General features: G+C 40.0%; 1 protein-coding gene across 5 annotated transcripts in view; it reads right to left on the bottom strand.

The window, feature by feature from the left end:
* SPAST (spastin) overlaps positions 1-13,112 on the bottom strand; it is a 58,749-nt gene that overhangs the window by 23,396 nt on the left and 22,241 nt on the right. For all 5 annotated transcript variants that reach the window (XM_045009525.1, XM_045009524.1, XM_045009523.1 and 2 more), the window contains 6 exons: positions 10,200-10,393; positions 9,014-9,147; positions 8,562-8,655; positions 3,764-3,838; positions 717-788; positions 63-138 (listed from right to left, as the gene is read on the bottom strand). In XM_045009525.1, coding sequence (XP_044865460.1) covers positions 63-138; positions 717-788; positions 3,764-3,838; positions 8,562-8,655; positions 9,014-9,147; positions 10,200-10,393 — 645 coding nt within the window. The remainder of the gene's footprint in view (positions 1-62; positions 139-716; positions 789-3,763; positions 3,839-8,561; positions 8,656-9,013; positions 9,148-10,199; positions 10,394-13,112) is intronic.

Genomic DNA, 13,112 nt, shown 5'->3' with positions numbered 1-13,112 from the left:
AAAAGATTTTATTTTGCAAAAATATATATACAGCTCTTAATAGCCAAACATTAAAGTCTTACCTATAAAAATTATAGACGGCTGAAGTTCTCTGGCTACTGCAAAAAGAGCACGCACCAGTTTCTCCCCCTCACCTACCTAAACAGGTCAAGCATTTTTCAAAACAAATATTACAAAAAGTCAATAAGCGACTGTTCAGAAACACAAGCTTTGCATGACCCATTCACATACCATGGATAAGCAAACCACTAATTCAGCACTAAGTGGTGAAGCACCCTGCCTTCCCCCCCCAGAAAAATATGAAAACTTCACTAATGATTCTGGCTGGAAATATTAAAGGAGTGTAAGGAGTTAGGTGCCTAAATCACAATGAAATTCAAAGCAAGTTGGGCTCTCTTGAAAATCACAGCCTTTATATTTAAATAAAAATATTTCCAAGGGAGTGCAGGAGTTTGCTCAATAATGAAGGGTCAGTTTCTGAAACTGCTATTTTGTATTTGTTAGTATCAAATACACTTTTCAGTACAATGCATCCTCTGCGGACACGTGGAGGGTTTTGGCTTAACAAGGTTAACGGACTAAGGCAGCACCTGCCCACGGCACAGGATGCCCCTTCATCATAAATATCAATGTATTAGCCCTACAAGTCTGTAAGACAGTCAAGATCCTAATGTATTAGCATTAAGAAACCAAAACCATTAGCAACTATTACTTACATATTTTGAAGTTAGGCTTGCAGCACTTATGTTAAAGAAGGTTGCATTCGATTCTGCAGCAACTGCTTTGGCCTGAAAAACAGTAAATCCCTTCTTAATGGTAGGCAAGTTGAAGAGCTCCACTGCATTTTAGGATTTAGAATAAACTTGACAAGACAATGAGTATATTGTATGAAGAAAAATAGAATATGATGCAACATAACTTAGCTAAATCAGGATCTTGTATAGGATCTAAAAATCAGTATGCCTCATGAACAATTTGTGAATCTCTGCTAAATCAGTTAAGTAGTCATAAATACTACTAGAGGGAAACTTGACAGTTTAGGTAATTCATATATCGGTTGCTCAAATTGGTACTATTCCTAGAGAATTAGGATTGTCTTTGCCCAGTTTCTTCAAGATGTTATAAGATGAAATTTTAACTAGATGATTCAGTAACTAAAACCAAACCAAAAGCATATGTACTAAGGCAGTGGTCTCCAACCTTTTTAAGCACAAGATCACTTTTCCAATTTAAGTGCAACCCAGGATCTACCTCAAAGAAAATGTAGAAATCACAGTAATCACACAAACTCAAACACCCTTGCCCTGCCCCTTCCGAGGCCATGCCCCTACCCCTTATCCAAGGCCCTGCACCGCTCACTCTATTCCCCCTCCCTCCCTCTCCCCCACCCTCACTCACTTTCACCAGGCTGGAACAGGGGACTGGGGTGCAGGAGGGGGTTTGCGGTGTGGGCTCTGGGAGGGAGTTTGGGTGCAAGAGGGGGCTCAGGGCTCAGGCAAGAGGTTGGGGTGCAGGAGGGGGCAGCTCCAGGAGGGGGCTCAAGCACGAGGTTGGGGTGCAGGAGGGAGTGTGGGGTGCTGGCTCTGGGAGGGGGCTTAGGCAGTGGGTTGGGGTGCAGGGTGTGGGCTCTTAGAGGAGGCTGGGGGTTGAGGTGCCAGAGGGTGTGTGGGGTGCAGGCTCTGGTAAAGGGTTGGGATTCAAGGGGCTCAGGGCTGGGGTGCTGGAGGGAGTTCAGGGCTGTGGCAGGGGTGCGGGAGGGGTTCAGGCTCCAGCCAGGTGTTGCTTAACTCAGGCAGCTCTTAGGCAGCAGTGCAGCATGGCTAATGCAGGCTCCCTGCCTGCCCTGGCCCCATGATGCTCCCGGAAGCGGTTGGCATATCCAACAGCGGCTCCTGAGGGGAGCGGAGGGAGGGGCAAGAGGTCTCTGCACACTGCCCTCACCTGCAGACACTGCCACCGCAGCTCCGGCTGGCTGGGAATGGGGAACCACAGCCAATAGAAGCTGCGAGGGTGGTGCCTGCAGGCAAGGGCAACATGCAGAGACCCCTTGCCCCTCCCCCTTCCAGGAGCAGCATGGGGCCAGGGCAGGCAGGGAGCCTGCCTTAGCTCCACCGCACCATTAGTGGCTGATCTCATGGTTTTGCTGCAGAAGGGTTGGCAACTTTAGACTGAGAAACTGTCAGAGGCTCCACAATTGACCAGTTGATCACAATCTACCGGTTGGTGACCACTGCACTAAGGTATACACCACTGAGTCCAACTTGGAGGAATTTTGTTGTGACAGTTTGTGCATCTAGACATTTCAGAAATTGATGCACTACAAGCACGTATCAACTCTTGTGGTTCATTCAGGACACAAGTCACTCTACTTGAAAGAGCAGGAAGAAACTTTAGTCAGGCAAAGTTGTCATCTATGGAGTTTGGGTTTCTCTGAAGCTTCTACACAGACCACTTTTGGATAGGTGCTAGTTGGACAAGTGGTCTAATCCACCATCGCAATTCACATCTGTTGTACTTAGAAAATATACTAAGAGTGTGCAATTGTCATGACTGTACTTCTTAAAAGTGTAAAGGCTAAATTGAGTTAGATACCAATATTTAATATATTTAATTTTTAAACTCATTTGGCATTAGTTGGATGAAGTTTCACTAGTTTATTTTAAATTAATTTCTCTCTCACCTATGCAGCAAGAGAAGCAATCTTCAGAGGAAAACGATGAAGGGGAGAAAAGCCACTTCTCAGTGAACGTTCCCAGTAAGGGAAGGGGCGGGGAGAGAGAGGAGACCTTCCTTCCTATCAGTTGTACTCTCATCAGACAGGGATAAAAGGAAGTTATGACCAGGAAAATGGAGTATTACACCTGGTCAGTACAGAGCCAGTCTCTATATTTTATTCCATGGAATGCATTAGTCAAACATTGAGTTAGTGGTTGAGAATTCATTTTTATATACAATTTTAAAATTTTGTTCAGTGGCCAACTGAATATTATGCTAAGCAGACTGCCTCATTCTTATGCATACAAAAATATTACATATTGCTTTCATTTAAAAAAGTGAACCTAGGATCTTAAGATGAAAGTTATACATTTTAATCTTTATTTTAAAATATATTTTATTTTTATAATAAAATTATGTTCTATAGTTATAATAGAGTAGGCTTTTTTTTAAATACACAGATTTTATAAAATTAAATTATATAAGATATGATCTCATGGTAGAAAATTTTAATAGGTGTAGTCCAGTAGGATAGCATTGCTTCTGAGTAGTGGTCATTTAAATCAACCTTTCATTTATGGATTTTTTTCCATTCTTATACAACAGTGTTAAATTACAGTCTTAAAAAATCTGAAACATCAGAAAATTCAGGAGTAAAGGTTCCACATTTGTTAGCTCAGCCACGTTGCATATGCAGGAAATGTAATAGTATACAGTTTGTCAGACAATAATACCCACCAAATACATTTCCGAATCTCATTCACTGCATATCATTCAGTCCCTGCACTGAATGAGGTAGGTCATTCCGTACACAAATGCTCACTTTCTTCAGTGAAAGGAATTTCTTAGAAAGAAACTAGTTACTTGTAAACTACATCTATTAAACAAAAATACAGAACTGTTACTAAATAGCACTGGATCACAACAGTACAATTTAGGAGATCCCTGTGGAGGATTTCTCAATTTCACAGACAAGAAAAACAACAACAATTTCTGAGAATAGCTTATATCTAGAGTTCCACCAAATAAGGCATAGTAATTTTCTCACCAACATAGTCTTCCCATTTCCTGGTGGGCCAAACAGCAATAATCCACGTGGAGGAGCTCTAAGTCCTGTAAATAACTGAGAGAGATACTGCATTAGAGTAAACGCCTTTGCAGGGTTATAAATATTGCAACTAAGCATGAGATTCTATTAAAAAAAAAATCAGTTTTCTAGAATATAGCATTTTAGTTCCTTAAATATTAGAGCTCCATTTTCCATAATGAAACATACTGTACTCAGTAAAATATTTCAGGGTTCACTACAATCCTGAAGATATCATGAAGACATCCTTTCTTAAAAGGTAGAGACTTCATGGTGAACAAGACAAAAATTACAAAAAAGTATTAAAAAAGTTAAGCCAAAGTACAATTGTGCTTTGGAAATATAAAAACAAAAATGTAGAAATAGTTACAGCAGAAAAGACATTCACAGCATTGCTGAAAACTAATTGAAGCAAAAATAATGTTTTAGCGCAAATATTAAATTTAAACAGATGGAAGGGAGCAATTGGCAAAAAAATACAATTATGCAACCAGGACCCATATTGCATACAACATCTTCCAGTTCTTAGACTCTCTAACAGTAAGGTTACCTAGAAAGTCTGAACCCCAAAATAATCTGAAAGCACTATGTTCTGTCACAGCCTTAAAGTTAGGGCCCTACCAATTCATGGCCCTGAAAAATGAGTCAAAGACCATGAAATCTGGTCTCCACCTTGAAATCTGGCTATTGTAGGGGGGAATCATGGTATTGCCACCCTTATTTCTGCAATGCTTTCAGAGCTGGGTGGCCCGAAAGCAGCAGTTGCTGGCCAGGCACCCAGCTCTGAAGGCAGCTGCTACTGGCAATGAGGGTGGCATGGTATGCGAGGGGTTATCACTTTTGGGAGGAGAAGGGGGCAGAACCAGCCTTATGGGTGGGCAACTTGGGCAACCACCCATGGTGCTGTGGTCAGGGGGGCGACACCATGTCCCCCCCCCCCCCCCAACACATACACAAATCCCACCAAGGCCCCTTTAACTCATGAATGCTCCCTGGAGCCTTGGAGGAGGGCAGGCCAGGGCTGGGGGCACCCTGGACGGGTGCTCTTACCATGGGCTGGACTCCAGCTGCTAGTCCTGGCCAGGCTGGGGAGGAATGGGGACTCTCTCTTCCCCTGCACAGGCTGCTCCTGAGGCCAGGTCACACCCACCTCTGGGAACCTCCCCTGACTGCAGGAAGCTCCGCGACTGCTGGCCAGGAACCCAGCTCTGAAGGCAGTGCTGCTACCAGCAAGCAGTTCAGAAGTAAGGGTGGCAGTACCATGACCCCCTAAAATAGCTTTGTAACCCTTCCCCCCCCCACACACCTGCTTTTGGGTTGGGACCCCCATGGTTACAACACCAAGAAATTTCAGATTTAAGTATCTAAAACTGTGAAATGTAAGATTTAGAGATTCAATGATTATTGGAATCCCTATAAATTTTTATTGACCCTTAAAACTCAGAACAACTTCCCTAATTTACACCGACTAAGTTATTTTGCCTCTGGTTAAGGAGAAAGGAGAAAAGAAACTACATACTTTGAATTTCTTGTGCTATATTCAAGCTTCCAGAAATTAGTAGTTTTAAACACTTAACCCAAACACTCAGTATTCTCTGGTTGAGTTTAAGCCAGACATGGTCAGAAATGTTGTGGTGCTCGGAGAGCTGTAGCCTACAGCCTATGAGGTACTGCCATCCTCCCCACCATGGTTCAAGAGTGGGAGGCAGGGATGTGAAGTTGGGCCTACTGACTAGGGCGTTAACACCTCCAGAGGGAGGGTGAGATGCTGGTTTCTCAAATGAGCATTTCAGAAGAAAGTTTCAAGGTCTTGGTGCATGTAGAGGGGTTAGAGTGAAGCAAGTGAGTGGACAGAAAGAGAGGAAATTTGTGTATGAAGTCATGGATGAAAACAAAGAATGGACTGGTATTGGAAAAGTTGTGAGGAGCAAAGGGTGAGACTAAAATCTTTTCTAGAAAGCGTCAGCAACGCATGCCACAGGAGCATAATTTGTGAAGTGTGCTAACATGCTGTACTCTAAGTGCCCTGTGTAGACTCTGCTAGGTACCTAGTTTGCATTTACATTTACATTAATGAGAACTAGTTACCTTTCAGAACGCACCAGCATGGTCTACATGGCAGTTAGAGCACAACACATTAGAATCCTCTGGAGCCCTTTGCCGTGCTATAGACAAGCCCCAAGTGAATAAGGGAGTGGAGGGGAGGACAAAAAACAGGAGAGAGTTAGAGAAATAGAGGGATAAACAAGAGGTCAGGCAACCCAAGAATGGGAGACTAGAAAGAAAATCTTTTTTCTTTGCTCTGTTTTCCAGTTAAGAAAAATCCTAACAGAAATAGAGCCTCATCGGTCACAAACATGAAAAAGTGCCTCAGGCTACATTTACACTGAATTTCAGGGAATTCCCCCACTACAGATCTAACATCAGCTCTTCCACTGGTTGGAGTGCTAGTGTAGATTAACTTCAGGTATTTTTACCAGCATATTTAAAGTGTTTGCTCAAAATAAAAAAATATATATATATCACACACACACACACACACACTAACAGCCTGTCTGTATTACCATCTCCTTTGTTGCTAGCACTGGTAAAGCTGTACCTATGTTACATTAGCGTGTGTAGATAGAGAAGGACTTAAACCATTTAATAGAACAAAAATAAGAAAAAGTTGAGAGGGGAGGTCAGTGGTGTTATTTCTTAACATTACTTTTTGAAGATTACTATTAATTCAGAAAAAACACAAAACCTTAAGCACATTGAGCTTCCTCTCCTGAACAAGCTGTGCTGAACAGCTCACTATTAGCATTTTGTATCAACCACCATTACAGCTCTTTTTTCACCTGCCACTCTTATTAAAAATTGTTTCAGTAGGTGGGTCTACAGTTCCTGTACTTGCTGAAAATGGGATTGAACTGCAAGATACAGTCTGTTAACAACTAAGGTGACTGTGGCCTTAACCCCATTTTTCACTGATACCAGAACAAATTGTTTGATGGAGACATCTGAAAGTTTAGGGAAGCTGCAGCTACATGGCCAAAAGAGAGTTCTTGTCTCAGTTCTTGCTGGCTCCTATCATTAACAATTCACGTTTTAGAAGGACTGCAGATAATCTGTTCAATTTCTTATAACAGCTCCTGTGCCCTTCCAGCTACGGTTACAGCCTCATCTCCCTTATATGCCTCTTCTCTCCACATTCTGCCCAAACATTGTTCAGCTCCTTCCTCTTGCTTTCCTTCCCACTCATGTCAGTGTTTTTTACCCATTTAATCCATCCACTATAAAACTACACTCCATCATACAGTATCATATCAGCCAACTTTCCATTCCGCCCCGCTCAGTGAGCACAACTCTTGCAGCTGTTCCTCCCTACATCAATCACCAGCATTCCATCTTTGCAGAGCAAATTTTATCTCATTAGTGGACCTCATACCCACTTATTTCATCTCTTCTTGCCTCCCCATTCTAGTTTTCAATGTTACTTCTCTTAAACAGCTTTATACTTAGCAAAAATGACCCAACTCTGTTCACAGTCACCACTGGCAGGCAAACATACCCCCAACATTCCCAACCCTCCCCAGCACCCATTGTCAACTACAGCCCCACTTCTAGTTTACCCCTCAGCAAAACAATGGAGAAAAACAGTGGAGCAAAACATTCATATCTTCAACCATTTCACTGTTCGCAGCATCTTTGATTTGTTTCTATCTGGCTTCTGCCTGATCCATAGCAATGAAGTCCTCTTTAGGGTGATCAGTGAGTCCTGAACTCAAACCATGACTCCCTCATATCCTCTAGCTTCAATGCAGTATTTGATATGGTTGATGGCCTGATTCTCTTAGAATGCCTCAAGCCCCTATGCTGCACTGGTGTATCTGGCCACTGCTTGACTGTCACTGGTGTGTAGTCTGCCTTGGAAGCTAGACCACTTTTATGTCCCACAAGATCCAACTCTTTGCACAGTTCAGATGTAACTACCACCAACTGTAGTGATGTACAGTGCTTTTCAGTCTTTCATTAACACTTTGCTATTCATCCTGGACAGAACACTTTGTTCCACAAAAATGCTCTCAAGATACCAGTCATCCTACTTTGCAGGTAAAACACTCAATTGTGTATCTAGCTGATTCATCTTCATGCAACTTCACCTTAGTATCTCTACGAAGAAAGAGCAATCAGGCAGTTGAGGTCCAAAATTCATTTTTAAACGTTTACTTTTACATTTATGATTGCCAATAATATTTTGCTTGAATTTTCTCCTTCACTTACCTAATTCTGGCCTCAACCACTTACTACATCTGTACACAGTTAGCTCTTTGCTATTGTCACATTGCATTAGTTCTGAAATAGCCTGCTCCCTCGCTAACTTCCCATCGTTTTTTCAAACTATGACTATTTCTAGACTGGTGTTTATTACCACCAAGCCTTCCTTCTTGCATTTTCAGGACATTTCATACCACTGGTTATATAAACTATGAAAGTGCTAGCATAGACAGAGCTACAGGGGTACTATTTATCACTCACCTCTCCTCACAGCACAACTAGACAGAGTCATAAAGCCTCTGAAGACCTGTGGAAGCACTGTAAGAGATTCCACTGCATTAACTCACCTCATTGTAGCATTTCATCATGACTGCTCTATTGCAAAAATGTGTATATACAGTTATATATAATTACTGGCGTCTGTACAATGACATCACTAACACATTTCTTGGATACTGGAGGTAAGTGACAACAGGATAAAAATTACTCAATTGCTTACCTCAGGTCTAAGGGAGGGAAGGATAACAATTTCTTGCAGTGCTTGTTTAGCCAGCTCTTGCCCAGCGATATCATCAAATTTGACAGCTGGTCCACTAACAAAGAAATGGAATATCAATTAGCCTAACAATGGGATACTTTTTTTTTTTAAACCACACACTGCAGCTGAATGATTTCATGCATTTAACCATTTTTAAGGAACCAATTAGAAGCTAATTCATTCTACTGCACATTTTGCTATCTGTAGGCACTTATTCATTCTCAAGACTAGTTAGCTCACTGTCAACATGAAAATAAAATTTCAAAAGATAGTAGTTTTATCAAACTCAGGAAATGTACTAACTGGTTTTCATTCCTTCCCCAAGAAAAAATGTACTAGTTTTTCATTCAAAATACAATCCCAACAGAGTTGCTTGACTTCTGAATACAAACAATTTTTTGTGTCTGACTTACTTGTCAACAATTTCATTCAGAATTAGATTAGCAAGATTACTATCAACATTTCTAAATATCTTCAAGTCTTTCTTTTTTCGAGCAGCAGTTGTAGGAGTAGAAGGCTTGTTTGTTCGACTATTTTTTGAAGTAGCCTTAAGACAAGACACAAAATCGGTTCAGACTTCTCAAATACAGTTTTTAAAGGCATACTGTTAATAAAATTGTTGATATGTCACAATTTCAATTGTAAAACTTTGCATGTTAAAAAGTGCCAGACATTTTGATATAGGTGTCACGGGCCAGCCGAATGTATCCACTACGCTAGAGTATCTGAACTTGCAGCTGTAATTATTTTTTTCTAAAATTGAAGTTAAATACTAATTTTTAGAAAATAGGGATTAGTAAATATTCTATTTGGATTCACTTTCCATAAGAATACTGACATTCTTCCCAGTGTGAATTCAAAAAGACCATAAAATGACCAATAGTTTGGAGAGTCCCAAACTTTCACTAAGTCAAGACCCATTCTTGTAATGCTTTGGCAATGGGTCCCCTTCCTTCATATCATGCTAGCACAGAAGTCACCATCAGATTTCTAATCTGGTTTTCTGTCTCTTGTCCTTTTCTCCCTGTTCTCTAATCTTTGTTTTCCTTTCTAATTGTTTCATTGTGTCTTATAGGCATAGACCTTTTACTACTATACTTCAAGTGCAGTCTATGTAATTGGCCTTCTTTAAGCATGATCACTAGAGCTAAGAAACAAGATATTGTATCTGCATGATTTATGGGGAACAGGGAGAAAAAAGAAAGAGTCTAGGGCTCTTGAGTAAAATTATTTCCATGTATCTTTTAGCTCTAGTGGGTAATAAGTTTTAAAATACCATCTGAGCACAAAGAAACCCCTTTTAATTCAATTAAAAACAATCTTGGCTTAAAGATAAAGTATGATTTGGAGTTTGGGAGGAGGGAGGGGTTGGTTTTTTTTATAAATTAGTTTTGGAACTGAGACCAAGCCCAAAAAGTTTAAGACCAAAAATTTAGTTTTTAAAATATCATAAGCAACTGAACATGTGCATTTAGTAATCTCATCCTAAACCGAAATATTGCTAATGTGAGGTTAGGCTACATTTAGTAAAACTAGAGCTTGGCATGGGTTTTGCATTAAGGGCCCCAACAACTGCTGGAGTTTTCATCTCTGGTATACCTTGTGTGTCGAAGTTGCAGGATTGACTCCCTGTCTAGATACAGAGAAAGTTGATATCCCACTATAACTAGGGGTTCTATGATGACCAGAAAGGCCTGTGGATCCAGTTTTTGCAACTGCAACAGTCTTTGAACGAGGAAGGGAATTACTCGTGTGCGCTAATGGATCCTTCTTTTTTGGAACAGCTCCACATTCTACAAAGGAAAAAGGAAAGCCAATGTTGTCATGACAGCATATTAAACACGACATAGTGTTAATAAAATTGTTTATACATATCACAATCTCAGTTATAAAATTTAGCATGTTAAAAAAGTCTACCTGAAGTCAGAGTTATTCTAACTTGCTGACAAAGACCATTTCACTTTTTTTTTTTTAAAGTAGTAAAAAAGCCTAATCCTTCAGGATGCCATAAAAACCACTTGCTTTTTGCTTAAGTTTAACCCTTAATTTTAAAAGGTTACTTTGAAAATCTACTCTAGTTAGTGGTCTTTTAAAAAAAAGTTAACAACAAATATTTGATAAACAATATCCCTCTTCCACTATCTCAAGGGAATATTACAGGGAAGATACCGATCATAAGGATTCAAACATTTCAGGAGTAGAAAATTGCTGTAATAAATCAAAAAGTTGCCAAGTCTTAAATTGCCAGGTCCAAAGCATCCCTCTCCCTAAGAAAAGTAATGCCCACAGCATTGTGCTTAAGAAGTTAACAATAATTGACTAAGCACATTCAACATATAAAGTGTAGTTTTCTAATTCTATTATTCAGAAGGTCATTTTCATTTCCCGCTAAAATTAAGGTAGTTGAGATTTATAAAAATTTCCAACCATAAACAAGTTGGAATCTCTGAAGGGCCAAGAATGAAGAAATTCAGAGTTTAGTTTTCTCATACAACAAACAGCTTTAAGGCAGCCTCCATGCCTACCATACACCTAACAGCGATACAGGTCCATCTTAAACTAGTGAGTACAAATAATGCAATACATCCGATACTTGCTTGCTCTGGCTTTCCTCCATAGGTAAGTAAGAAGGTCTCAGTTTTGGTCACTGATACAGTCATCTGCAGCCAGTACATACAGAGATGCTAAGAGGGGTATATGGCTTGTATCTGTAGGGTCAATAAAGTAAGTACACTAGGGTAGCCAGTCTGTACACGTAAATTGTACAGGGAAAAATGAGGTTCTCAGGCTCAGGATTGGTGGATGTTGGATGGCAAGATATAGCATCTATGGTTCTGTAGCAAGTAACTGGACTGGAGGAGGGTTGGATTTATGGTCAATGCACAGCATTAGTTTCCACATCAGCATATACAGTGAGGGAAGGAAAAATTGGGTTTTGTAGCCTGTAATGGTTGGTTGATTAACTTCAGCTACAAGTTTACCAATTTTCAAATATTTTTATTTGGTTTATTTTTAAACTTCAAGATTGTAATGTTTGGTTTAAACATGCACATTTTCAACCTCAACAAGAAAAATTTTCCTGAAAGAAACTAAACTTCTGAAGTGTTTTTTAATTTCTTCCTAGAACATATCTATCTGTCTTCTAGAGAAAGCACTTTCAGAATGTAAAAAACATTGTATTTTCAAAAAGATATATAAAAATGTCAAGCAGGAATATTTCAGTGAAGCAGAAGCATTAGGTTTAATAGTGTGCATTATTTGGACAGGCTACTGAATTTTACTTAACTTTGGAAGGGCTACTGAATTTTTCTATCACATTTATAAATTCCTCATACAAATTTTATCTAGAAGCAAGCTCAAGTGAGGAACTTTGTGGCACCTAGCTGTTAGTGGGACAAACCTTACATGAACTATAGGCGTTGCCTAAACAGCCTTCCTGCACCAGAGATCCAACCTTTTACAAGTTACAGAAGGTCAGCAGTGGTTAGTGAAAATACTGCCAGGACACCTCGCAAGCAACATCTAAGGACCTTGAAAAATCCTAAGGGCTTTACCATAGTGGTTAGGCAAGTCTTTTGAACTGGAGATATTTGGTCCAGGCATTTATAAGTTGGAGATGTGTTAAGTTTCCAAAAATGCTGGAACCAGAATTAAGTTGCTAAACATGTGAACTATGGGAGGATATGCTTGCATAATTGGTAAGTTTCTTGAGCCAAAACTCTTTGGCTTAAAAGTTCACAAACTCCGTAGGCTATAGTTACAGAGTTATAAACTCAGAGCCTTAACTTTAAAAAGTATGAACTCCTGAACTGGCACTGAAGTCTGAGTATCTGTGAACTGATTATTTGTAGTAAGTTACTTCAAAATTAGCTACCCAACATTAGTATAGTGTTTTTGTTTTTGTTTTTAATATACTGTGTTATATTACAGGATGGGAAAAAACCAAATCTGATTTGCTATTTAAGATAACTCATTTGAGGTAGATTAAAAAATAACCATTAGAAGTCTTCTAAAAGTGAAGCCTATTTTCCACCTTCACTCAAACACCTTACCCAATGACCAAACTTTCCAAACCTCTCCCCACCCAAAAGATCAGATTGTCACAATTTTAAGTAGAAATGGCAGATGAGGAGGATTGGGGCAGTGGGAATGGGGCATAAAATTGGAACCATCACTCGATCTACTTTTGTCTCCAGAAAACCACAAGCTCCTCAGGTTCATATCTTTTTATACAGTAACTTTCATGCCACCACTCAGGACATTAAGAAGTCCAAAAGTAATTTTCTGCACCTATTAATTCCACATTTTCAACCCAGCATTAAAGCAGCTAGCCAGCTTAAATAAGAAGAGCCATGCAGTTGTTGCAGCCCAGGTTCCATGATGCCAGGTATCTGCTTCAGTGGCTAATCCATGCCACCAGTTTTACTACTATTGTAATTCAATCTGACTTGATCAAAGCTAGCCTGCTGCAGACACAGCTCTGACTGAAGTGTAGATATTCCCTGAAGTGTG

Source organism: Mauremys mutica, chromosome 3, assembly GCF_020497125.1.
Source record: "Mauremys mutica isolate MM-2020 ecotype Southern chromosome 3, ASM2049712v1, whole genome shotgun sequence".
NCBI classification, from domain to species: domain Eukaryota; kingdom Metazoa; phylum Chordata; order Testudines; family Geoemydidae; genus Mauremys; species Mauremys mutica.
The sequence above is the reverse complement of the archived record's forward strand: the minus strand, read 5'-3'. Positions and strand labels throughout refer to the sequence as shown.